Raw genomic sequence first — 25,428 nt, forward strand, 5'->3', positions numbered from 1 at the left:
GCTGCGAGGGAACAAAACCCCATCTTCCATTAATGATAATGAGCCGAGAGAGCGAGACGCGCCAAACAGGTGGGAGGCAAAGGAGGACGTCTTCACCAGCATCTACAGTCAGTACCCCTCATTTACCCTACTTTTTAGAAGAAGAAAAACATTTCATAAAGACGGCAGCTTTGCGTCATGAGAAGAAAGAGCAGATCTTCTTTAAGAGCTTGAGAGTAAACGATGCAAACACGTGGAGGTGAACAAAACAACTTGAACATTTGTGTTTTCTGTCTGAGTTTCACTAAAGGACAATTCAAAGTTCTCTCTTTTAACCCTCCGCTTTGAATCTAATTATATTTGTATCGCTGTTCATTAAAAGAAAAAGAACAGAAGAAGAAGAAGATCGAGCCACATCTAGTTTGCGCCGCGATGATTAACAGGAGCCCTGACAGGCTTTATATCGAGTTGTTGCTGCGGCTTGGCCTCCGGCACTTTTCTGTCATAGGCTTGTTCTTTTCAGCTTATTACGTAAGTATCTATGGTTGCTATATTGCCCGTGTGTTTGTAATGTGCTCGCAACTTTTTTTTTTTTTTTTTTTCCAGCTCGCTCGCTCGCTCAGGTGGGTTGGTCTGCGGAGCCCTGCGTCATCAGCCGGGCTGAGGGGAGGACCTTTATAGGCTGTTCTGCAACACCCTGCCTTTCACACAGCGAACTGAGCCCCGCTGCCTGCAGGAGCCGCTTTATAAAGCGCTAAATTTACCGAACTTTACGTTGTTTCCTGAGCTCTCACAATTGGCCAGGCAACTCCGAGTTAGAGGGTTATAAGGTTCGGAGGGACCTCCTACCACTTTTAAACTTGTTCATGTATTCGGAGCGCAGCTGCGGAGAGGCGACAGAGAGATAGGCGCACAGACTGCGGTGCGGCACAGACGCGACTTTGACAAGAGATATTTTTATTATTATTATTATTTCACCCAACGATGGCCTTATCCGGAGTGATGCTGCCGTCATTTTCGACATTCTCAAACCAAAGAGAGAAAACCTGGGAAAACGTAAGTTGAGAGAAATATTGTGTTTGGTTTAAAAAAAAAAAAAAAAGAGAAAAATCTGTGAAGTTGGACTCGATGTGTCACTTTGTTTCACCTGCTTTCGTCAGGATGATAATGTTATTATCTTGTAAAGCTGTTGTGACTAATTTGTTTTATTTAGGAAAACTAAAAAAAACAATTATTTTCTTATTTTAAGCGAATAAAACGCAGTTATTAATGTTACTGTCCAGTTAGAAATCACCTGCATCTCTCAAACATGTTTACTTTACAGCCACATCATACTCATCATATCTCTTTATTCTTTCCAGAGGTGTAAAGGGGACATGGATAAACTAGTCTCCACCAGCTGCTCCATGCTTGAAATGGTACACAACCTGGACAATTACCACAAAAAGGACGACGAGGATCTGAGTAATTATCTGGATCTGGATTTTATTCTCTCCAACACGACTGGCTCAGACAGCACGGCGGAATTTGTGGGCACAGTTGACCACAGCATGTACACGACTGGAGGCTCGGTGCCATCCTACCAGACAGACGACCACCGCTCCCCGCCGCCCCCGTACGGCGCCAGCCTCATGACAGAGCTGCTCCGCAGTGAAGGAACACACAGCTATGGCATTACGCGCAACCCCGGCGTTCAGGGGAGATTTTATGTCAACTCGGGACATTTTCCTCGCCAGGAAATCAAAGTTGAGCCACCCATGGACGGTTACGGCCCCGTTTTGGGCATGGTGCCTCAGAGCTGCAGCAAAATCAAGCAAGAGGGAAACGTTTCGTGCATGATGTCCTTCGAGCAACCCCGGGTGGCCATCTCCCCGCGGGCAGCCAACAACATGACCCCGCCACTCAGCCCCGATGACCACGGAGCCTCAGACTGCCAGGCACAGCTGTGCCAGACCATGAACTTTTCTCAGAAGTATCACACACCGGCAGCTTTCCCGCACCACCCTCAGGCTCCTCAGATGCAGATGTCCTACCACGCTCCGCACACTGCCTTTGGCATGTATGATGAAGGTCTCAGCCTGCAGCCGGGCGCGCAGAGGGTGATGCTCACACCGCCCTCTAGCCCCCTCGAGCTGCTGGAGACCAAACCCAAGAGAGGCCGCCGCACATGGCCGCGGAAGCGCACAGCCACGCACACCTGCACCTTCGCTGGCTGCGGGAAAACCTACACCAAGAGCTCCCACCTGAAGGCACATCTGCGAACTCACACCGGTAAGTTTGAGCCCAAATCCATCACAAATAAGACTACCTCTGTGCGCAATTGCGCGCATGCCTGAATACCTCAGAACTTTGTTTCGGCATCGACTAATCATCTCTTATTCTTCTGTCCTCGCAGGTGAGAAGCCATACCACTGCAGCTGGGAAGGCTGTGGATGGAAATTCGCCCGCTCAGACGAGCTGACCCGTCATTTTCGCAAACACACAGGACACAGGCCCTTCCAGTGCCACCTGTGCGAGCGCGCCTTCTCCAGGTCTGACCATCTGGCGCTTCACATGAAGAGACACATGTGAAGGAGCCCTCAGAAGGACTTGGGGTTCACGGGGTGGGGGGGTGGGGGGTTGTGCTATTTTTATTGTGATTCAATTGGTGTATTTTTTATTTAAATTGTTCTCCACATGACCAAAGTCTTTTTTTATATCTAATATTGAATTTAAAAACATGTTAGTGTTATTATTGTCTAATAACGTAGCTGGTACTACTTTGGTTCTATACGAGCTTTAGAAAAGCTTTGTTTGCTTTAGAGCAGGCAGACCAGGAAGGGGCTGGCCCTGTATATACTACTCTTCTCTGACAGAACTGGAATGCTGTGTTTGACACAAAAGTGCCTTTCTATGACTGTGCTACTGTAAAACCCTTCATGACAGAACGACATGGCCACAAAATAGTTCATGTATTTGATGACAGTTGGAGTGAGGTGCACATAAAAGTCGCCTAACATGTGCAAAGACAATGTTTTATTTAAACTGCCTCAATGTCTAAAATGGCCTGAACTGTTTTTTTTTTGTTTTTCTTTTAAATCTTACTGCTTCTTACTATTTGGAATTAATGTATTTTACTGTGTGTGTGAAACTCTCTGATCCAGCCCCTCTACTCACTCTCAGGGCTTGATGTCCTGTGCATTATTTTTCACTTAAATTTATATAAATATGTACATGGATTTTATACTGTAAAATGTATTTATTGTAAATATTAAAAACAATGAAATTGGACATTACGACTGGTGAACTCTTTTACTCTTGTCACGCTTCCTTAGTCAGTCGAGCTACATCACCTTCACACATCTAGTTTGGTGAACCCCATCCACCCACTCAACAACTCGTCTCATACTGTGCTTGCAGCCAGTCCAAGTAGGTGCATCAGGCCTGCAGACCATCAGCTCGGTTAGACTAAATAGGTTATACACGTTGCCATCGTATACCCACTTTAATTTAAAACATGGGCACTTGATTTCCACTGTGATGTTTTGCAGCTGCGAGACAGAGAAGGGCAGCCGCTTGTGGGCTTAGCCTATAAATACAAACACTCCATTTCCATAATTACAGAGTGAGCCGGGAGCCGTCTGGACAGAGGGGCACAGCAAACCCTCATCAGGGAGCCCTTAGACTCCCTTTCTGATGGGTAGAAATTATAGTAGGACATCAAAGGGCCTTAATACTACAATTACACACAGTCACTCTGCACTGTAGTTTCAAAGTATCTGAGTCCGTGCATATCATGTCTGCATGGTGTCAGTGTGCATTTGCTTCCCCCGCATCAAAGACAGCACTGAGCTGATGTATGAAAGCCAGATGGCATTTCAAAAAAGGCAGATAAATATCAAACTTTTTTTTGCTTCAAATACGTGGACAGAGACTGGCACATCACGGCAGTTTGAAAAGCTTTAAAACAACTCGACAGAAAAACATGTTTCTCATTCGAAGTGGTGTCACACAGCGCCACAGTCACATCTCACATTGAAACATAATAAGATGTTGACAGCAAATGTGAATCAGCTGTGTCCATCAACACTTTACTAGAATTTATATTTTTTTAAAAAGAGGAAGTACACACCGGGTTAAAAATATCTGCAGTGGTCGATGCAAATGTATCACTCTCATTTCACTTTTTTTGTTCCAATATCAATGCAGAACTACGAGATATAAACAATCCACCTTAAACTCTTTTTAGTCTGACTGCACTCTGTGTTTTCTTAAGTATCAGATTAAGAACTAAGAATAGAATTGAGCAAAGTCCCTCCTTCATAACACATCACGGCTGCGCAAAGCTGTGCTACTGTTGCTCGAGGGGTTCTAAAATATGTAACTGCTGTATTAATTGTTGATACATTTATTTTCAGAGGTGGCAGAAGTGCACACATTCTTTACTCAAGCAGAAGTACAGCAACTTGTGTAAAAACTGAAGTAAAAGTAAGAAAGTACAGGCTCTGAAATGTACTCAGAGTATAAAAGTAAAACATTTCCCTCTGAAGCACATTTCTGCTGGCTATTTCTGCGCAAAGTTAACTGAGCTTCACTTGTCCAAGCTGTTTATATATGAACCAGAAACAAAGTTGATTGTTGCGTGTCATTCTCTGGACGTCAAATACCAACATTTTGGGTCGTAAATAATCAATGAGTCAAAAGTACAGATGTTTTAGTTAAAATGTATGAAGTAGAACTAAAAAATAAATTCTCTAGCAAAGTACAGATGCATGAAAAATTAAAAAAAAATCACAAAAACGCCTGTTTATCTTCCCAGTTGTTGGAACAATATTTAACTGAAAGGATAAGACTTACCTTTTTCCAGGAATGTTAAAAATCACTTTTATTCAATTAAAAGTTATTACAGTTTTTATAATCACATACATACTGTGCAATTTTACATGTTACAACGTTGATATGTTGATAAATAAGGCGCTGTCACTCTGTACATGTCCAGAACGCTCTGGAATATACAGTGCATACATTATGTGCCGAATAAACCTGATTAGTGTTAGACAATTATACGGATGCAACATTTTTAAGGCGTGTTTTGTTTTTTTTTCTTTAACAAAATGTCCTCCAACTGGATCATAAGACATGAACGAAGAGTGAAAAAAACAAAGCTGTGGTAAAAAAAGATCCAATGGTTGGTTCAAAAATGAGAGAAGAAGTTGGTAGCTGACGTCGCATGAGCATCAGTGGTAGTGTGAAAAAGCAAAGAGGAGATAACAAAGTGTAACAGCACCAGTATAAACAATGTAGGTTTACACTACTTCCATTTTATAGAGGCTTTTAGTTGTATGGGAGTGCAAGTTGTTTTGGGCGTTGCGACAAGCCAATAGATGAGAAAACCATCTGACAAACACAAGCTGCTGACATCGGAGAGGTGGTGCAACAGCGCTCCAGGTGGAATGATGTTTGTTAATAAGGAAGGAAGACCTCAGTGATTATCGCAAGCATCTGAACTACTGTAAATACCAGAGGCAACTCATGATTCAGGGTGAAATCATATTTAACCAAAGCTGTGTTAGCACTAGAAAGCCTCCCAAAACAGCATATCTACTTTACAGTTGAGGGTTTGATTATACTGAAAACTTTAAGGCCATAAAAAGTCCACATGCAGGCATAAATGGCAAACACTTTTAAAATGAAAATTGAAATCATGCGACTGATGATCTGATCATTAAGCTCCAGTCATTTAACACAGAATTGTTATTTTAAAGATGGACTCCGCTCTTCCAAGACTTCATCATCTAACAATATTTACAGTACATGAAGGAGTTGCTTTCAGAAAAGAAACATTTGAAATTGGACAAACTCAATCATAAGCTAACAGGACCATTAGCGTGTATGATCTGACTTTCAATTGGGAAGTTTTTCTGAGTAATTAAAGGTAATATAAAACAGTTTACACAGTGCATTTTACAAGTACTTCATACACCACAGATTCATTGCTTGTGTATATAAATAAAACAGTAAAATATTCTTAAAAGGTTATGTTTTTTTCGTGCGACAGGAAGGCTTTGGGGTAAGTCAGGGTGATTAGCCATAACAACATATGGAGCTAGATATAGGTTGTAGTTGAGTACCCTGCTGGTTGGGGTTGCGTTAAATCGCTATGTTTTTGCAGGATGAAGCCAGGATTAAATCAAGTGGCTCCGTATTGTCCCTGATTATAGTTGCCATGTAGTTTGGGAGCAATGAACCTAAACTGGTTTGCTAAATGTGGAGTCATTTGACATGAGTCCAGTCATTGCTGGAGAGTCACTGGTCTCTCACATAAATTGGTAACAGGGGCTGCTAGTCATGTCGGGCCAGTGTCGGTGCTGTTGTCATGAGCCTGTGGACAGGGAGCACTGTATAGCACAAGGAGGGGGACTAAAAGCTGTGGAGGGTCATGCCTGGTCAGGAGCTGGGCATGTCGGCCCTGCTGAGTGCAATGGCCAGCTCTAGGTCCTGCTGTTCCTGGAGCCGCAGCTTCCTCAGCCTCTCCTGCTCCTCACGCTCGCTCTCCCGCTTGGCCCATTCCAGCTGCTGGTTCTCACTTCCGAACTGGAGCAGAAAAACAAACATTAGATGTGGACAAAAACGCAGAGAATTGGGCTGAAATGTGAACACAAACAGAGGGAGCTCACGGGGCGAAAGCACGGCGTGGGATGCAAATCTCAAAAATCAAATGTTTCTAATAAGGCAGAATATCAAAAACTACATCAAACGCAGCTGAAATGATTTATAAAATAGCAGTAAAACAAATGCAAAAAAATAGCAGTTTGAGTTCACTTGGACGTCACATAAGAAAGCTTAAGACAGCAACACTAAAAGCTAAAACAAAAAAAAGAAAACAGCTCTCTACACAGTGAAATACTACTGCCATAAATTACTAATCACACATTTCCCGTAAAACATCTAGTGCTTGGATCAATGTGACTGAGGATATTTATTAAAAATAATGGTGCTCATGAATCACCGTACTCAGATTTTGCAGTGCGGACAGGATTTTCACATGCAAAGGACTGACCACCACACCCTTATACAGTCTTACCTTGCCATACTCAGATCCTGGCAGAGAAACAAAAATTACAATACAGAGCTCGATATAAAAAATAAAAAAAAAACCCACACATCCCTTTCACAACTGTCATGCTGGCATCATAGGGGATAAAATAAATTCATCTCATGTCAAATGATACAAACCAGACACAAAAAGCTGCATGCATCACTTCTCCACTTGAGAGCACGCTTGTTTGGCTACACATGATGGCAAAGAAGCGGAAGACAGAGGATAAAGAGGCAGATTTACTCTGTAGAGCTGTGCTTCGAGGCATGTCATGCTTTGACAGCAAATAAGCCTTCAGCCTGTACTTCAAGACTTGAAAAATGCTCCTCGAGTGCTACCTGACTGGGCAAGTTCACTAACTCGCTGACTCAAAAGTGTATAAATCCTGACTTCCTGTCAAAGGCCAGAGCCAGAGACAACAGCAAGCATGCAAAAGCCCCTTAAACCAGGTGGACGGCGGCAACAAACGACAAGACAGACACAAGTACGGGGACTGTCCAAGTCTCTCAGGTGTGCTGTCAGTTGTTAGTCAACAGCCAGGGAAGCACAGCGGCCTGTGATCTATTTCTTAAGCCACTGTGTGAGGAGAAAATTAACAGAAGGAGGTCCAGCTGACACCTCTGAGCCTGCAGCTATACAGTCTGAGGAGTGAGGTCATGAGATCTGCAGCTCATGCATACAAAGATACTTGACCCAACAGGAAACTGTAAGTGGACTAAACTCACTGAGCCAAAATCTGCAAAACCCACGGGGGAGTCTTTGGATGTTTTACTCGAGTGTGTCGTAACAAAAGAGTCTTTACTGTCACTCCAGATCGGCTCTGATGCAGTCAAACTGAACGTACCTACCAGAGGAGGAAGACATCAAAATTAACACTATATACAGGTAACATTACATATATGCCTTCACCTCAGCCCATAGACCCTTGGGAAAGTATGCTAACACCTTAAAAGTCAGTGTGTAATATTGTCTAGCTGAATTTTCACAGGAAGCCAACAGCTCAAAACTGATAGCTCTGCAGAGTAGTCACCCAGGGGAACGTGATATTGGTTAAAAAAAGGTGTTAACCACATTTTTTGAGTAAGGCTCACAGATGCATTGAAGCCTAACAAGCAAAGCACGGCTTTTTTGGAACACATAATTGTAAAAGAGGGACACACCCTTGTCTACAGTAAGCTTTGAACACGTTTCCTATTTTGATGGTATTACCTTGTGGCCATAATTACTCATCTCGAGAACTTTGTGCACCAATGCCACATTGGCTGCAACTGCGAAATGAAGGCCTTCAAGCAAACAAAGGACTCCACTATCTTATAAAGAACAGTTGTAGCAATTCCACATTTAAATACTGTGCTCTATTAAAACAACTAAATATTTGAACAGTTCATGCAACACAGCTGTCAGATAAGAACTAAACTGCCAAACTGAACCAAAATTATTGTGCACTTGTCCTTGTGATGCACACATTCAGAGCTGCCAATGACTTCAAGAGTGGGCTTCTCACTTCCTCATCACATATGAGGCAGCCTGCTCAGTGGCTAACTGTGGCTACTCATCTCTCGCCCTTTCTGTGTGGCAAGTCAAAGGGGAACACCGACTTTCTCACGCTGTGGCTTCTGCTAAAAAGAACAAGTGCAAGGTCACAGCGGAAGTGCATGCGCTGGGCATGGCCTGTGGGTAGATGGTAAGTGTGTGAACGTACACACAAACAAGACGAACCTGAGGGTAAGGGAAGAGAAAAGTAGCTATCGACCACATCACGGATTCACAAGTTTAACTGAAAACTGCACTGGTGTTTTCAACTGCTAGAGAGAAAAATGTAATGAGTTAAATTTGGAACCAATACATTAATGTCTTATCAGCACCCACAACAACAACATAGTGTTGCCAAACCTCTATCAACAGCTTTCCTGTTTACAGCTTCAAAAGGAAAAATTACTTTCTCTGTAACCTCACAGCTTAACAGGGAAGTATTTTTTTTTCCTGCATACCGTCAGGTCACAAAATGCCTCTGAAAAGTAAAGCAGTCAATCAAACTACAAAATGTAGGTGCCATTACATTTCCTTGACATGCTGCAACCATTAAAAGTGCCAAAGAGCACATGAAAGTTCTTATAATGTGGTACTGACACAACATTACATGCCAATCTCTCTATAAAAGCAAGGAATCTCTGTCTGTCTGTCTGTGTGTGTGTGTTCCTCAAATATCTCTGCGGATCAGGATCAGACTGACCTGAGACTTACAACATGGCTGCTGCGTGGTTTAAGGGTGTGCGACGTCGGATTTGTTTGGACTGCAATGATACTGTTAATAAATTATTTCATAAATGCTTTACCAATTCCACAAGCATTGTCCACTGGAGCCACCACGGTCACGTGAGCACCAGAGCCAATCACTGCACACCGTAGCCACGTGCGCACCAGAGCCAATCACTGCAGAGCTCAAGCCCACGACACACCTTAAGAAACAAGCGGATGTATACCTGCAGCGGCGTGAGCTGGACCAGGATTTTGCCGGTGGTTCGGTCCCGTTCTGTGCATCTAAACTGACTGTTGTGGATTAATGAGACTAAACGAGTCCGGACCGAGTCTGTTCCGGTCTGAGGAGATCCGGATACGCAAGAACAACAAAGTGGAATCGGAATCTGTGGATGTTCGTGTGTAGCTAGTTGCTAGCCCACCCCCACCTCCTGAGTCGACGGACGTGCCGGCGCGTCCAAAACCGGACTTACGGTAAATAATGTCTGCCACGCTTTTTCATGAACATTGCTGTCACGTTTGCGTTGTGTCTGGTGAGGGAAGAAATGGTTAAAAGGGGCTTTTGTCACGAAAGTGTCCACAATAGAGATTGCGAGTTTTGAGAGTTGAGAGATTTGTGACATATAGCGTGCTTGGAGTGTATAGTTAGTGTGTTATGTAGTGTTTGGTGTAGTGTAGTCGTTTTCTTGTGTTGTGAGTCAAAACAATGAGGAGACTGCTGAATGTTGAGCAAGCAGGGAACATATTTGTGGTTTTCACAGTAAAAAAATAGAACTTTTTCCAACTCGGATTTGAGTTTTTTTGCGATTTTAGGTCCACTGTGTTAATACAGTATGTCAAAATGGAAAGAAATAACTGTACAGTCACACATGTGAGGTTGTGCTGAAAATAATGACACCAAACAAGGCAAGGTAAATAGTTTTTAAGGTGAAATATAATGGTTAAATCAAAAATAGTCAAAAACGGCAAATTATATCCCTGACGTCCCACCTTCAAACACAGCCTCATTTGGCCATCCATGAAAAAGCTACTTCACCTCCCACTTTTCTATAGGAATACATACTTCCTATGGGCAATGCACTAGTTGTAAAAAACACAGAACCATTAATCTCAAATTTTGCTTCAAGTACAGTCATGTATACACACACACAAACACACACACACACACACGCACACATGCACACGCACACAGAATCAGGGCCTACCATAGGGAGGTGCAGGCCGGTTAGGCACATTTTTCTTTGATGGGAGCACGGGGTTGTCCGACTTCTGTTCACACACAAGGGAAAAGAGGAAAAAAAAAAAACCTTCAACTATCACACAAAGTGATGACTCTAACAGAAATGTCAGCCAAAATCTAAAACCCCTGGCCTCAAACCAAAGAGATTGTTTTCATAAGTGTGATAAATTGGCAGAAAAACAAGAAATCACTCATGATGAGGGTAAAAATAACAACACAGCTTTCTACAGCTAAAGTGGAAAATGATGCTTTATGGTACAACTGATTCATAACTCCAACAGTCCCCAGAGCTTACCTTTGACATCTGACTGAAGTCGGCAAATCCACTCCCTTTGCTTCCAAAAGAGTTGCTTCCAAAGGGGTCCGTTGTTCCAAACACATCTGTGACAAAAGTACATTGAAATGCATTTAGAACATTTGAATATGTTTATGGAAAGAGCCAGAAACTATAACTAAGTTCAACCCCTGAACCACACATTCAAAGTCATCTCGGCATCTTGCTTATTCTGTAAAAGGCCTGCATGCTATTTTCGGAGAGGGGAATGTGGCATGACCGTTTAATTTTCCATGACATTTCACTAAAAACCTGGAAAGCGGAGGTTTTGTTTAGCCTGACGTATGCATCTCATCAGCTAATTAAAGGCGTCAGTTGGTGTACTGTTAAACAGAACTGTGCCCAGGTTGTTTTGAAGCTCAGTGGTATGCCGCTTAATGAAAAAAACAGCAAACTGCAGCTGGTTACAGTGAAAAAACAAAACATTGTAATAGAATATGTTTGTTGTAAGAGTGCGACCACAAGAGACCCCATTCATGTGAAATACGCAGTGTTTTCTTTTACGCACAGTAAGTCAGCTCAGGCCTACAGTTGCCTCTGTGTTCCTCTGAAGGTGTGTAGCATTGCAGAGCAATCGGCCAGAGGTAGCCACTAACTTAAAACAACTTCCGTACCGAATGAGGCGGAGCAGTTCAATGGCAGCAGATATAAAGACAGGACAGAGGCAGCAGAGAACTGGTTAAAAGGAGTGGCAGTGTATTCTAGTAGAGCGGGACCTGCAGTCACAGAGTTTCTGTTGTGCTTGGCTCCCAAAAGCCTCCTGTTTTTCCAGGGTAGGGGGGGGAGTATTTTTAGTTGGCCAGTAGTTAAATGCGTAGGTACTCGACTAAAAATAGCCCTACACCACAGGAAAAATTGAAGCCACAGTGAGTAAAAATTGTTTGCCCTTGATGCACCCCAAAAATAAAATCTAAATCTAACGTCACCCAGAATGGCAAAGAATGACTCTTTGAGACGAGTTTCACAACTAGAACCTTCTTTAACGCTCTTCTAATAACAGTCAGATTCTGGGCAATCTGCATGGAAAATCTGCACGTATTTAGTACAGGGATGACTATGCACTTACGCTTTTTTGTTTGACAAAGTCACACAGTCAACGAACAGTGCGTTCCACTGCAGCACTATTACATCTTACCTTCCTGACCACAGTCATTGCTATAGAAAAAAATATACAACAACATCTTCAAAATGACTGAAAACAACGAGTAAAAACAATGAATCTCTATCAACCTACATCTTACAGTTATAACACATAAAACAGGAAACACAATAAAAGCTCAACTGAAAATCTTTAGGTCTATTTGCAAAATGATATGAGGTGAAAAGTTAAGTAGAAATTCTCTCTATGAACCAACGTCCTTTGATGATTATACATGTTGCTCTAGACAACCTGAATCTGCCACGCCTCGATCAACTGGCCACGTCAAGGCGGGTCGCCATGTAGCTGGACAAAAACGCTTTGGAAATTCAACAGTCTTTCCTTAAAAATCATCAGAAGAGGGCTCTAACAATTCTTCTTCCCTCAGTATAAAACGTGTCTTCCATTGGTAAGAATTATGTTAGATTTCTTAATTTCAAATGTTAGTATATAACATATACAGGTAAGGTGAATTAACAGCTTTATATGTACATTTTAGGACTTTTCAGCTTTATTGCTACTTATTGCATTTTATTAGGGTGACTTGAGATCTTCAACCTTAAGTAACCTTCCCCACACTGAACGTACCTGAATCTTTTAGTTTGGGGCTGTTTGATGTGAAAGGGTCACCACTGCTGAAGGCACTTGGCTGAGAAAAACAGAGAAGCAAAGCAGAAGTACAATTAGTAAGATGATCAAAAGAGCTTGTTTAAAATACACACACACACACACACACGCACACACACACACACACACACACACACACACACACACACACACACACACACACACATCTGCATAACCAGGAGAAATCTCTTTGTGGTTCTTGTTTGGTTTTACAATTATTTACAATAGTGAAGACACGTCGAAGCAAGTCATCAAACATAGAAAATATCATTCTGAAATTTTGACAAAAACATTGGGTTTCCCACAGTCACACTGCATACAAAAGCACCACGATTAGCACTTCCAACAAACATCATCTGAGTGATACAGTGAAGAGGGGATTGATACCTTAGCCGGCGGTGTGGGTCTTCTACCAAAGGGGTCTGAGGATCCAAACAGGTCTGGCTTGTCTGTTCTCTTAAAAAAATCTTCAGATGAGGTGCCTTTGAAGGGGTCACTCTCTTTGAAAGGGTCTCCTCCAAATGGATCTATGAAAATGGACAACACAGCGAGATGAGAGGGATTTACGTAAGGACTTTAATCATCTTCTGCCTCTGAAAATAATTAATCGATACTTTCTTTGTTGTTGTTGTCCAAAGTTGTTTGCGTGAATTCCAACAGACAGGTACATACAACAAACATTTCCATTTAATTAAAACACCACAATTTTGCATCTTTAATGTTGGTGCTTTTTTTCCCATTTAGATTCACAATCAGCGCAGGTTGTTATTACCAACAACCACAGCTGGTGGAGCAGAGAATAACATTAATCCTGGAAAATAAAATCAAAAAAATCGCAAAAAGATGCAAGAAGATGTTCAGACCTGTGAATGGGTCAGATTTGAAGGGGTCCTCTGTCTGGAAAGGATCTGCTGGAGGCTCCTTAGCACTGTTATTGTTGAACATGGCTATCTTTGACTTAAATGAGTCATCCTGGTAAATGAATCCAGAAAACAAAGTCACTAACCATAGTACAGCAGTTATAAAAAAAGAGCATGTTTACTTTCTACACAGACCAAATAAACATGGTAACATATAGCATAAATTTAAATATACACATAAACCTTTGGGACTACGAAGCTGGGAAACAAAAATGGTTTTATGACCATATTTAGGTTTACATTCCTCTGAGGCATTTGAATACTCTATATAGGTCCCATATCCTAGTTCTATATAGTCGTATATCCACCAAGTCCTATGGTGAAGAAGAGGAAATATTCATGATCTCCTCACCGTACTTCTGAAACCTCCATTCTCCCTCTCAGCAAACCCTTCACTTAAGTCCGGCAGATTGCTCAAGTTCCCCCCGTTGATGTCGCTCAGAGCGCTGTTGTACTGCTCAATGGTCTTGGTCACCTCCTTTTGATTGTCCTGAATCAGTGACAGCTTACTGCGAGCCTACAAAACATATAAAAGACTGCTTAATCTATATCTGATTCAATAAATACATTTGTTGGTTTCCCTTTACTGTCACTGTCTAGAAACTGGTGAATTTTAGATCTGGCCAATTCAATTTCACGCCACATTTTCAAAAAAATAAAAGAAAATCAGAGCAAACACAATTAGAATTTGGTTGTTACTGCATGAAAATAGACTGTTTCTTAGTTATTTACCTACTTACAATTTACCTTTGCCAATTATGCAAGTGGTGGTGAGCGGTTAAGCCGTTAAAAAAAAACCTTAACCACTGTGATACGATGGTTTCACTTCAGTGTGGTTCAAACTCGTGTGCTTCAGAGCATGCTAAGTACTTTGGCACAAAGGTCATAGAAACAAAAGTAAAACTAATGTTTCCAAAAGTGAGATTGTAGCGTTGTAAAAAGCATCGCCAGCAATTCCACAGAATATACATGAAAATGCAAATGTTTCCACCTCCACGGGAGCTTAAGTTCTATCAACTCAAAATCCTTCTTACCTAGCAACCAATCTTTATACGACAAAAGTTGACCAGAGAGCATTTTAGGTCAGAAGTGGCAGAACATCCTAATATAACCTGAAGTTACTCTGTCTGCACTGACCTGGTTGATCTCATCCTGAGTGGTTTTGAGCGACTTGACGATGCTGTCCAGCTGGACCCGACCAGAGAGCAGGCTCTGCTCTAACTGGGCCTCCTCCTCCTGCAGCCGGCTCAGCTCCACCTTGGTGCGACTCACTTCATCTTCCTGGCTGCGGAGGTCGGTCTCCTGAGAGCGGATCTGGCTCTGCAGGGATGAGATCTGGAGGGTGAAAGCAGGAAAAAAAAGTTAATCAAATGTGTAACAGTTCAATAGCTGTACTTTACATCAGACGTAGGTTTCATTTTAAGACTGATCACAGCAGCAATATAGCAATGCACCACAACAAGACAAGAACTGCATGTAAGTTACCATGTCACAAGGAGCAAATTATGAAATACAACGGTATTTCTTGTTTTAATATTTGGATATTCAAGTCTCTAACCGTCTGGGTCTCTTCCTGGCACTTCTGCTTGACATCGTTGAGCATTCCCTCTAGCTTGGAGCGCTGCTGGTCCATCTCCTCTAGTCGCTCCTGTGCAACCTGCTTCTGCGATTCCAGGTCTTGCAGGCTGCTGCTCTCCCGGTCCAATCCATCCTGCATGTCCTGACGGTCCACCAAACACACAGACATGCACACTCAGGTGGTTGCATGGTAGAGCAACTGAGTATCCTAATTCAGCTATTACCTGCAAAACTAGTTTAAATCCAATTTGTAAAATTTTGGTGGAAATCAGCAAGGGACTTGCAAGTATAGTCAACGTTAGAGAAACTGTTCGGACCTGGTATCAACATCTGTCCTCAGTGATCCAATCAAAAGTCGACAGCACTAAGTACAGGTGTGAAAAACCACCAAGACACATTAAGGATGCATGTGAGATCGGATCACTCGAATTTGGAGGTGGTCTGGGTTGACTGTGACCACATTCTTTTAGCAGTGTGTAAGGACCGCCTACCCAATTGACGTTCTTCGTGAAACATCAACAAGAAGACATGACAACAGGAAGAATGGAAAAACACACCTGTCTGATTTCCATGTCGTTCACTGTAATGCAAATTACATTTGTGGGCTCTCTTATCCTGTCAGTGTTAGCAGCAGATGTTTGCGAACCATGTCTTTTTAACATTAATGACAATTTCCGCATTTCCTCCTAACAAAGTGTGTGATTTAAATAGTCCTTAAATGACGACTAGGGCAAATTGTAAATCATTCTTACCCTTAAGAAGTTTCTTTTATAGTTAGTCTTGACACTGCTGCAACAGCCTGTGTGCACTGTATACACCGTTTCAACTGATTTCACTTTTTACACTAAATACATTAAAAAAGACAACATCTTGTTGACAGACAAAGGTTAAAGGTGCCAAATTTCACAAATGCAGTCAACAATAACCGATGTAGGCTTTTTTGAGACGTATGCCAGGACGCATGTTATTGACAAATGGGAGATGACAGACTTAAAGCTGTCCACTTGTGATTGTATCACTCAGAACTTAACCTAATACCAAGTCTGGATGACCTCAGAGTGATTAAGTTGGACATCAAAATGTAAAATATTTCAAAAAATTGTCAACAATGGATTGATTCATAAGATTGCACATTTTCATTGACACTGTGTACTTTAAGGCTCTTATCCAGTCATGAACAATATCAATTTGATCCCCATCTGATATTTTAGCAGAGGATTTTGGCTCAGTCTTACCTGAACTTCACTATTTTGATGTCTGATGGCTTCCTCCTTTTCCCTGATCTCCTGCTCCAGAATGAATTTCTCTCTAAGGGTGAGCAACACAGAGGAAGATCACAGTAAGTAAACAAATGGTGTTATTACTTCCTGACAAAACTTTAAAAAAAGAATGATGTGATAAACAAAAGAACAGTTCAGAGTTGTCTTGAGATACTGCTTTTGGCATGATGTGGACACAGAGGGATTTCCTGAGGACTAAACATTATGAAAACAGCAAAAGAGAAGGTATCAGTTTCAAAAATGTAATCATTATTCTTTCCATTAACTTTGTGAAAATATGCCCGAAATACTGTCTGACCAAAAGAAATACAAATGTTTAGTGTATCAACATAGGCATACTCAATAATTAGAAATATATTTATCTATGTAATCCAGGTCCAGGAAGGTGTCAGGATAATAACTGCAGTACTGCCTCTCATTAAATACAAATTATTTGACTCTACATGTTAATGATGACTTAGACTTTAAAATGTTCTCCGACTGGCCCAAGGCAAGGCTCCATTGTGATCCTGCTTTCTTCACAAGTCCCTCTAAGAATAATAAAATCTGACCTGAGTTTCTAGTTCAATAAAGATTAACATTATTTGAATATATATAAACTATAAAAGTTTAAAAGAATTTTCATCCTGAACATGAATTCAAGGCAACCTCCCCTTGTTTTTTTTGTCAGAGGAAGAGAAACAAAGATATGCTCCTCCTACTCAGAGTGCAGGGGCTCACCTCTGCAGCTGAGCTATTTCCTGGCTGAGGTCATCCAGCTCTTTGATGCCCGTCAGCTCGGCCGACCCCGTGGAGCTGGCGCTGTCCTGAGGCGAGAGAAAGAGACGGACGGGTGAAAGAGGGGAGAGGGGAGAGGAGAGAAGGAAGTTGGAGGTGAGGGTGACGAGAGGCGAGCGCAGAGATGACAAAAGTGACTAAATGTATGCCAGAAAGAGGGGACAGGAGAGAAAATGTTCAAATAGGGAAAGGGGGCAAAAAAAAGGGGGAAAGGAGGGTGAGAGCAGAGGGGACAAGAATGGTGTGCATGGGGATAAGGGAGCACCCTGCTGATACGTCTAATAAAACAAAAGACATGGGAAGGAAACACACAAACACCTTGCACAGCTATGGAGCGGGCAAGAGTTCCAGACAATACATGGATGAGGAGAAATGAACAGGCAAGAGAATGCTAAAGAATTTAAAGAATTTAACACTAAAGTGAAATCTGGCTTATTCACCAGCCTTCAACTTAACTTTCATGTTCCCCAAAAGGGGAACTGTGTAACAGAGGTAATGCTTGTAAGGGGAGTACTTGTGCAATAATTACAAAAGAGTATCTATTTGTAATGTATTTGTTGAAACCTCTTGCTTTTTTCATATCACAACAAACACAAAAGACCAGATTTTCTCTGTTGTGGAGGCCTAAACCATTTGAACACATGCACTTAAGGTACCTCAGCTGAAATGGTTGTTCATGTGACAACTGATTGTAATAATGAAAAAGGCAAGCAAGCTTCTCAGTAATTTGTCATTTTTTCAGACCTTTTCGTCTTTATATAGAATGAGAAGCTGCAGCATGATGTCTGTTTTGATGGTCGGACACAAAAATTGAATTATGACATTCAAGAATGACATCTCAACATTAAAAAAAAAACAAAAAACTGAAACCAGGCCTTGTAAACACATCTTTTGCTTAAAAATAACAAAATAATAAATATCTTGTGAATTTTATCTAAAGATAAAAGGCCTCTTTAACCATGGGTGAGTTACACAGGTGACATGAAATGACTTAAGACATGACTTGAAATGGTTGCTGTGACAGACCATTACTGATGAAACTGCAGCAGGTGGCAGTGATTGTCTATAGCACAGTTGATGTTTAGAAGAGACACATTTTGGGAAAAGGCACGACAAAGATGTTGGACAGAGTAAAGTATATTTAAGAATTTGTGTAAGGATTTGTATATATAAGGATTTCTGCTGTAGTCTGCTGGAACTGGTACTATTTGTGTCACCTTTGTTATGCTTATCTGCACTACTAAAAGGTTCATATATAATAAACTGTGAAACTAATACATAAGACAATGAACATGGTCCCCCTTTATACCACCTGCTTCAGACTGAGACAAAGAATATGATGGAACAAAAGCGCCACCTTGTGACACAAAGTTCAACTACTCACTCTGCGTATATTAGTTAGTGGAGCATATTCAGCTCTCATGGCTGCCATAAGCCCCGCATAGCTCTGTTAGACAGGATAGAGAAAAGCTCAAAAAAAGCAAAAGCATGAATAAATACAGTTCTGCAAGGCTGAAAAGCCAGAAAGCAGAAATCAAGATTTAAAATGCATAAAGTAGCAGAGAAACATAAGCATCTTCAGGTACAGATTTTGCATTGGAGGATAGGAAGCATTTCAGTAAAAACAGCTGTTGAAAAATGAAGCAGAGGTTGCAGTGGGCTAAGTCAGGACTCACGGGGGCCGCTGCTGAAGCCGCAGTTCTTTCTGATGGAGGGATCATGTCTGGGGTAAGAGTGGAGGGAGGGTCTACGCCTTTAGTGGTCTTCTGCTGGATCAGATACATGGCCAGAGAGAACTGCTCCCGGGTCAGCTTTCCTGTCTGTTTAGTGTCGGCAAGTCCCCTGCGGAGAGAAAGAAATTTTACTCGAAAAACAAGATGCTGTACACTTTGAGAAAAAACACCCAACACCCACTAACAACACTGTCCTTTGAAAGCTCACCATTTGGCGTACCATATGGCACATTTAAATCATTCAAGGTTCAAGGCTGCCATTGTGTAAAACAACAATATAGCAAAGCATATCCCTGAGCTGCGTAGAAAAGAAATGAATAATGCAGTGACTAAGAATAAAATGTGATTGTCTTTTCTTTGAATCTTATGTTTGCACTTACATTTTGTATCTTATGTTGCAGTCATCTGATCTGATCAGGAGAAATGTGTAATAATTTAAATTGTCCACTAGATGGAGCTATTTGGTTAAACCAAACGAGACTAGTTAAGCATTGGTATGGGTGATTCAGCCTATGCTGAACCCAGGTATGAGGAAAAGCTCTGGTAAGACTGGTTCTATTGATCATTTTTTGTTGAGGATGAATGCATGTTTTGTCAAATCCATGACAAACTTGCTTGTGCTCTCTCAAGCCTCGAGCCACTGTGATATTGTTCTGAGCTGAGCTGTAGTCTCACCATATCTGTGCCAGCATAGTCTGTGAGAGACTGGACTGCATGAAGATCTCTATGACCTCCGTTCCATTAACGAGGCCGTCATTGTCGGTGTCTGCTTTCTTGAAGATGTCGTCATATCTCTCCCTGTCGGCCACCGGTACCACCCAGTTCACCGCTGGCTGGTATGAACAAAAGATGCCATTTTTGTGATTTTAGATGAGGGAGAAAAATCTGCCTAAACTTTGAGTATATATATATATATATATATATATATATATATATATATATATATATATATATATATATATATATATATATATATATATATATATATATATATATATATATATATATATATATATATATATCTTTTTTTTTTTTTATTACAGGTGGTATGTATGTATAATACTGGTTGAAAAATAAAAATTAACTGCACTTGGTGATAGGGCTGGGCAATATGGACTAATAGTCATATCCCGATATATTTAGGCTGAATATCGATATACGATATATATCCCGATATTTTTATGCAAAGTGAGAGCAAATGTTCAGTCAAAATCAAAGCCAAATATGACATGTGGGTGGGAATTTCGTCATTTTAGGGGCAAGTCCATTTGGCCTTCACTTTTTTTTTTTTTTGTCAGGGGCACAAAGGCCACTGAGTAAAATTTGTTGATTTACCTTTCAGACTGATACCATAACATCCTAATTTATAATAAGACATGGATTATGTATTAAAACATTTTTTAAATACCAATATCAAGTTAATGTTACATTACAAAACAGTTTTTTTAAGTAGGGTTAGAGTGAGGTGATTTTTGTGACACCTTACTGAATATTAGTGTTATTGAATATTTCTCCCAAATAGAAATTCCCCAAAATTATGGCAACGCACATTTTTTCCCAAACAAAAAAATTGTAGAATAACCAGCAGGAGACCACTGATGTGTGGAGGGATTTTGGTGGCACTACACTCTGAATAATACTGAAGTTATTGAATATTTTTTGTGGTTTCTCTTTTCAGTGTTGCACTTTGTAGACGGTCCCTGCGCCCTCGTCTCACAGCTGGCTGACCATACAGACCAGAGTTAATGTCCAGACGCTCGTTTTGATTAACATACGGTTGTAGCTCGTTGTCTACCGTACTACGGTAGGAAAGAGCCGTCAGTTGTGTTTTAACAAGGTTTCACTTATGAGTTATTGATCCGGGAAGTTCGAATCTGTGAATATATTTCCAACTTTACCGGACTAAATCCTACCACATACGTCAGTTACGTATCATGTCAAAACCGGCTGCGCTCGCTCTCTGTGCTGTAATTTTCGTTCTTCTGTTTTGAGACGTTGCTGCTGTTTGAGAGGCTTTCACGTGAGATCATCGTGATGATGAGACTCCACCTGCGCGAACCGCGGACTCACTGAAGTTACTGTGAGTGACTACTGTGCACTCAGGTGGCTGTAATTAAAGGCAAGCTCTCTACGCTGACCGGTGGCCGTGCGATGATATTTTTTCACGGGGTATCAAGGCCAAAGTGTGGGGCAACGGCGGCCACCAAAGTGTTTGTTGAAGAGTGCCGGAGTGTCTGTTCCAGCCCCTCCCCTCTCTGTGCATCAAGGAGGAGGGGCGGGGGGAGCAGCGCAGAGAGCTCCGGGTCAGCGGTTTGCCCGGAGCAAGGATCACAGCGCAAATTTGAACTATATCGATGTATGCGATATGGTCTAATTCCATATCACATTTCAAAAATATATCGATATAAGTTTTATATCGATATATCGCCCAGCCCTACTTGGTGATCACAAAAAGTTTACAATAATGTATATGCCAATATCTTGTCATAAAGCTAATCTGGATGAGATTGTACTAGTTTCTTTAAGAACTATTACTACAAAAAGCATGTTGATTTGTCATTGACAAATTGAACAGAAACCGATTCTAAATTCTAGATACTGTCACTAAATGCGCACATATACAAGAAATCTTCATTTTGAGAGATCTGACATAGACAGTCTAACTAGTTCAACAAGAAATTATCATTCTGGGGAAATGGTAGTTAAACAGATAATTAAAGTTGGAGGAAAAAACTGGAAAGAGAAGTGGCATGACAAGGAAGACACAACTAGTTTCCTGACAGCCATGTAGACATGAAGGAGTGTGTCCCTTTGAAGGAAACCGGTTTCTTACAAAAGTCACGCATGAAATATCCCTACAGCTATAACAAGGAAGATAGAGAAGAGACACACACAGGCTGTGCACAGTGTTAAAAACAATGTGGTGAAACAAGTCTACCCTTTAGCAACAGAAAAGAATCAATACATGAAATGCTGGTTTCTTTAAAATGCCAGGCTGTGTCCATATGATACTTAGTTATGGAGGAGAAAGGATAACTAAATGTATTGATTTTTCCCAGATGATTAAATGTTTTTCACCTTAAAACTACTCAACAATAAATAGCCCACATTCGGAAAGTGACATTCTCATGCATCCAAAGATTATCCTTTGCTAAATTATACCGCTTAAAGCAAAATATGAAGCATGCATTGAAAAATAACCAACGACAACAACAAAACATATTCAGTAAAATAGCTTTGTAAAACTACAAAAGATAGCAGGCATAACATCATGTTGTTGATGTTGATGTTAACAAACAAGAAGGAAACAAGATTTGTGAACATCAATTAGCAACTTAACAACTAGTGTATATTTTTTTGATGGAGAGTGTTAACATAATATTAACATTCATCAACTTTCAGTACAATTATTTGAGAATATATGATCATGTTATTTATATTAATTTTACTTAGGAAATTACTCAATAATAAAAGTTTTTGTTTTAAATGAATAAAGAACTGTTTGATGTAATGCAGAAAAGTAGATCATCATAATGCAATAGTATATCATTGCGCTTGAACATTAGTTTAGTTATTTTCTGTGATTTAGTTTTTTTTTTTAAATCATAGTTTCTCTATTAGGACTCAAGTCATCTCAATTTTATCATATAGCCCAAAATCACATTGTCACAGGGCTGTACAGTGTATGACAACCTCCGTTAGGAGGCCCTGACCCTGAGAAATTTGAAAAATAAAAATAATAATCTATTCAATCTATTTAATTAATAGCAGTATAGGAAATGTATTTCTCATAATATTGTGATGTTATCCCTAACCATATCACCCAGTCCTTTAGTTAACAGACTGATCAGTGCAATGATACAGTCAGTACACCTCCATCAACACCTGAAGAGAAACACAAGTGAGGAAACCTACCGGTGAGCTGGATTTGAAGGAGTGTTTTGGAGAGAGGTTGACAGTACTGCTGCTGAGGAGACCAGCTGTGCCCAGAGGAGGAGTGCTTCGCAGGGACTCCTTGAGTGGAGCAGGACCACCCATAAGCCCAGGCATAGCTGGCAGCACAGCAACAGCACCTGGCAGACCACTTGCAAATTTTTTCCTTTTAGAAGGGGGTATGAGGGAAGTGGGTAAGGTCGCTGGGACGGGCTCCTTCTCCATGGCACGATACACAAGATGCATGGCCTAGAAAATGGGAAACCACATAATTTCTTAATAAATCATCAATGCATTAATATCATATATGTAATATCAAATATATGTATTTATTTAATTATCTATATCGTGTTCATCTTGGCTTTAAAAACCATCCATTAGCTTCCCAGACAGTGAAACTTCAAGTTAACAAAAGGCAGCAGCTTACCACTATGAATTCATCTTTATCCAAATGTCCATCTTTGTCAACATCACTGAGGTCCCAAATCTACAGAAACATTAAATGACAGCCAAAAGAAACTGTATCAAGCAATATGAAGTAGCTTTGAATAGTCAACAATGCAATATCCAGAAAGAATGTGCTACAGTTGTATGTGTTACATCGCTTCAACATGCAATACCACCTTTCCTAACACATCCAGAGGTAGCTTGGAGTTGACCAAAACTGGCCTGACTTTATCCCCGGGGAGGAGACCATTTAGAGGAGACAGACTCTCAAAAATGGCCTCAAACTTCCCTTTTTCATCAGGCTGGGAAAGATAGAAAAAACTCAAGTTCAGGCGACAAGCTTGATTTTCTTTTATCTTCAAGAGTGTTCTTGAAAAATGGTATCAACTCACCCTAATTGCCCACTGTGAGTCAGGCCCTGATGTTGAAGCACTTAATAATGGGCTGCTAGTGTCTCTCTGTAAAAAAAACAAAACAAAAAAAAAAAAAAAATGTAAGTGAGGGTAAGACACTAACAAGCAGAGAATAGTATCAACTGTATGAAGATGGGGAAAAGACAGTCAGGGATGCATTCGATGTCCATCAATTTCTTATCTGCATTTGAGCCACAGAAGTTATTTTTCTGCGCCCCTGCCCATTCCCAACCACATCACTGGACATCACACTTATCAGGGCAGTCAATCACTTACAAATTTGGGTGCAGCCAAGTTTCGGTTGAGGTTATTAAGGCTGATGTCATTTCCACCCTGCGCTGAGGCCACTAGTCTCAATGCTATGAAGAAACCCTACAAAAGAGGAAGAAAGGATCCAAGTCTGGTCATTTATGCTCGCATCAGCATCACCAACTCTAGCATCAGCAAATCTATGAAGAAATTCGTTACCCGCTTATCCAAATAGCCTTTTCTCTCTGAATCTGCCAAATCCCAAATCTAAAATAAAATGAAAAGAACATTATTATTTTTTTAGATGCCATTAACTAAATGCATAAGGTTTTTATGTGCGCGTATGAGTTTGTGACCCACCTTCCCCAAAGTACTGTCCGACAGGCCAGACTTCTTAAGGAATTGAGCTGCATCTCCAGCTGATATTTTGCCTGTGTTTAATGGATCCAGCTAGAAAGAATCGACATAAAACAAAAGCACAAAGTGGATACAGCACACATAACAGTGTTTGTACACAGATTCCATATGACAGATAATCGACATTTTACCTGTCTGTAATAGCTCTCATAGGCTGGGAATCCACTTGATAACTGCAGACAGGAACGAAATACAACACCAGCTGAGTTACAGATTAGAGCGCGTCAGCTTGCATATACACACAGTTAGCTAAGTTCTCAGAAAGTCATAAAGAGCTTTAACATTAGCAGAAAGTGCATCATTTAGCTAGTCAGTAAGAGGTAACGTTAACGTTGGGAGAAAACACAGCTGTGATAGCTAACGTTAGCTAACTAGAGGTCTGTTTCTGTTCAGGTTTGGCTGACAAGTTAGTTAGCCATATTGTTATGTTCAATAGTAACTCCCTCGCTGCCAAGTAACGTCACTGCTTTACTTCTAATACTAGCTTCTTTCTTCTATGAAACGCACAGTAACTTTGCTATCCTTAGTTAACCTAGCTAACAATGTTAACTTCGCTGACACCGAAACGTCGCTTATACGGTCCCGCTGGCAAATATTCACCCTGCTTATAAAGTAGATGTGTGTTGATGCGACACAGTGACTGTCACTGTCATCTTATAATAATCAATATCAACATTTGAGACTTTTCTTGGGCTATTCAGAGTTCTTACCTGACTGAGAGTCATGAGCGCCGCCATATTTCCTGGTGTCTCGGGAGTGCGCACACGCCCCTTAACCGGGCGGGTACGAGTGGCGACGGGTCGTGGTTCCGCCCGTTGGAGCTCCTACTCGGTCACAGCATCAGGGTTAACCAAGCGGCGACTGGCACTGAGGGGTTAATTTAGCAGTGACTGGATGAGTTAGGGTGGCAGGTTCGCTGCCCTGATGGATTAAAACAGCCCCTCGAACCAGGCACAAGTGGTCATGTTCACACAGTTATTGGGCCCATTTATTCCCCCCCATGCCAGCACGCCCTGCCTGCCCTCA

At 41.1% G+C, this 25,428-nt stretch overlaps 2 protein-coding genes across 5 annotated transcripts; one reads left to right on the forward strand and one right to left on the reverse strand.

The window, feature by feature from the left end:
• The first annotated feature begins 665 nt into the window (after positions 1–665).
• Positions 666–3,247, forward strand: klf2b (Kruppel like factor 2b). Its single transcript, XM_030402413.1, has 3 exons — positions 666–1,035; positions 1,341–2,250; positions 2,375–3,247. The coding sequence occupies exons 1-3, from the start codon at positions 964–966 to the stop codon at positions 2,548–2,550; spliced, it is 1,158 nt and encodes a 385-aa protein (XP_030258273.1). The 5' UTR covers positions 666–963; the 3' UTR covers positions 2,551–3,247.
• Positions 3,248–4,816: 1,569 nt separating this feature from the next.
• LOC115572394 (epidermal growth factor receptor substrate 15-like 1) lies at positions 4,817–25,229 on the reverse strand. Of its 4 annotated transcripts, none has more exons than XM_030402411.1 (24): positions 25,113–25,229; positions 24,534–24,575; positions 24,346–24,435; positions 24,205–24,252; positions 24,013–24,108; positions 23,716–23,781; positions 23,500–23,625; positions 23,304–23,363; positions 22,859–23,125; positions 19,619–19,776; positions 18,887–19,052; positions 18,595–18,657; positions 17,154–17,239; positions 16,389–16,461; positions 15,134–15,295; positions 14,713–14,910; positions 13,928–14,092; positions 13,519–13,627; positions 13,043–13,182; positions 12,617–12,677; positions 10,852–10,937; positions 10,522–10,585; positions 7,043–7,059; positions 4,817–6,552 (listed from the first exon to the last, which is right to left on the reverse strand). In XM_030402411.1, exons 1-24 carry the CDS (start codon positions 25,137–25,139, stop codon positions 6,406–6,408), a joined length of 2,517 nt encoding a protein of 838 aa, XP_030258271.1. In that variant the 5' UTR covers positions 25,140–25,229; the 3' UTR covers positions 4,817–6,405. The 4 variants fall into 4 exon arrangements, with proteins under 4 accessions (XP_030258271.1, XP_030258269.1, XP_030258270.1 ...); XM_030402409.1 differs by lacking the exon at positions 7,043–7,059 and adding an exon at positions 7,783–7,901; XM_030402410.1 differs by lacking the exons at positions 7,043–7,059; positions 18,595–18,657 and adding an exon at positions 7,783–7,901.
• Between the last annotated feature and the right edge of the window lie 199 nt (positions 25,230–25,428).

This window comes from Sparus aurata, chromosome 21, assembly GCF_900880675.1.
Source record: "Sparus aurata chromosome 21, fSpaAur1.1, whole genome shotgun sequence".
NCBI lineage: Eukaryota > Metazoa > Chordata > Actinopteri > Spariformes > Sparidae > Sparus > Sparus aurata.

What these genes read in the sequence shown, in the direction of transcription:
- klf2b (XM_030402413.1), top strand. Translation starts at nt 964, where the DNA reads ATGGCCTTATCCGGAGTGATGCTGCCGTCATTTTCGACATTCTCAAAC. An exon ending in GAGAGAAAACCTGGGAAAAC is followed by an intron (nt 1,036 to 1,340) that starts GTAAGTTGAGAG and finishes TATTCTTTCCAG; the next exon opens with AGGTGTAAAGGGGACATGGA. An exon ending in ACATCTGCGAACTCACACCG is followed by an intron (nt 2,251 to 2,374) that starts GTAAGTTTGAGC and finishes CTGTCCTCGCAG; the next exon opens with GTGAGAAGCCATACCACTGC.
- LOC115572394 (XM_030402409.1), bottom strand. Translation starts at nt 25,139, where the DNA reads ATGGCGGCGCTCATGACTCTCAGTCAG. An exon ending in CTCTGGATGTGTTAGGAAAG is followed by an intron (nt 23,364 to 23,499) that starts GTGGTATTGCAT and finishes ATGTTTCTGTAG; the next exon opens with ATTTGGGACCTCAGTGATGT. An exon ending in GACCCACACCGCCGGCTAAG is followed by an intron (nt 12,678 to 13,042) that starts GTATCAATCCCC and finishes TGTTTTTCTCAG; the next exon opens with CCAAGTGCCTTCAGCAGTGG.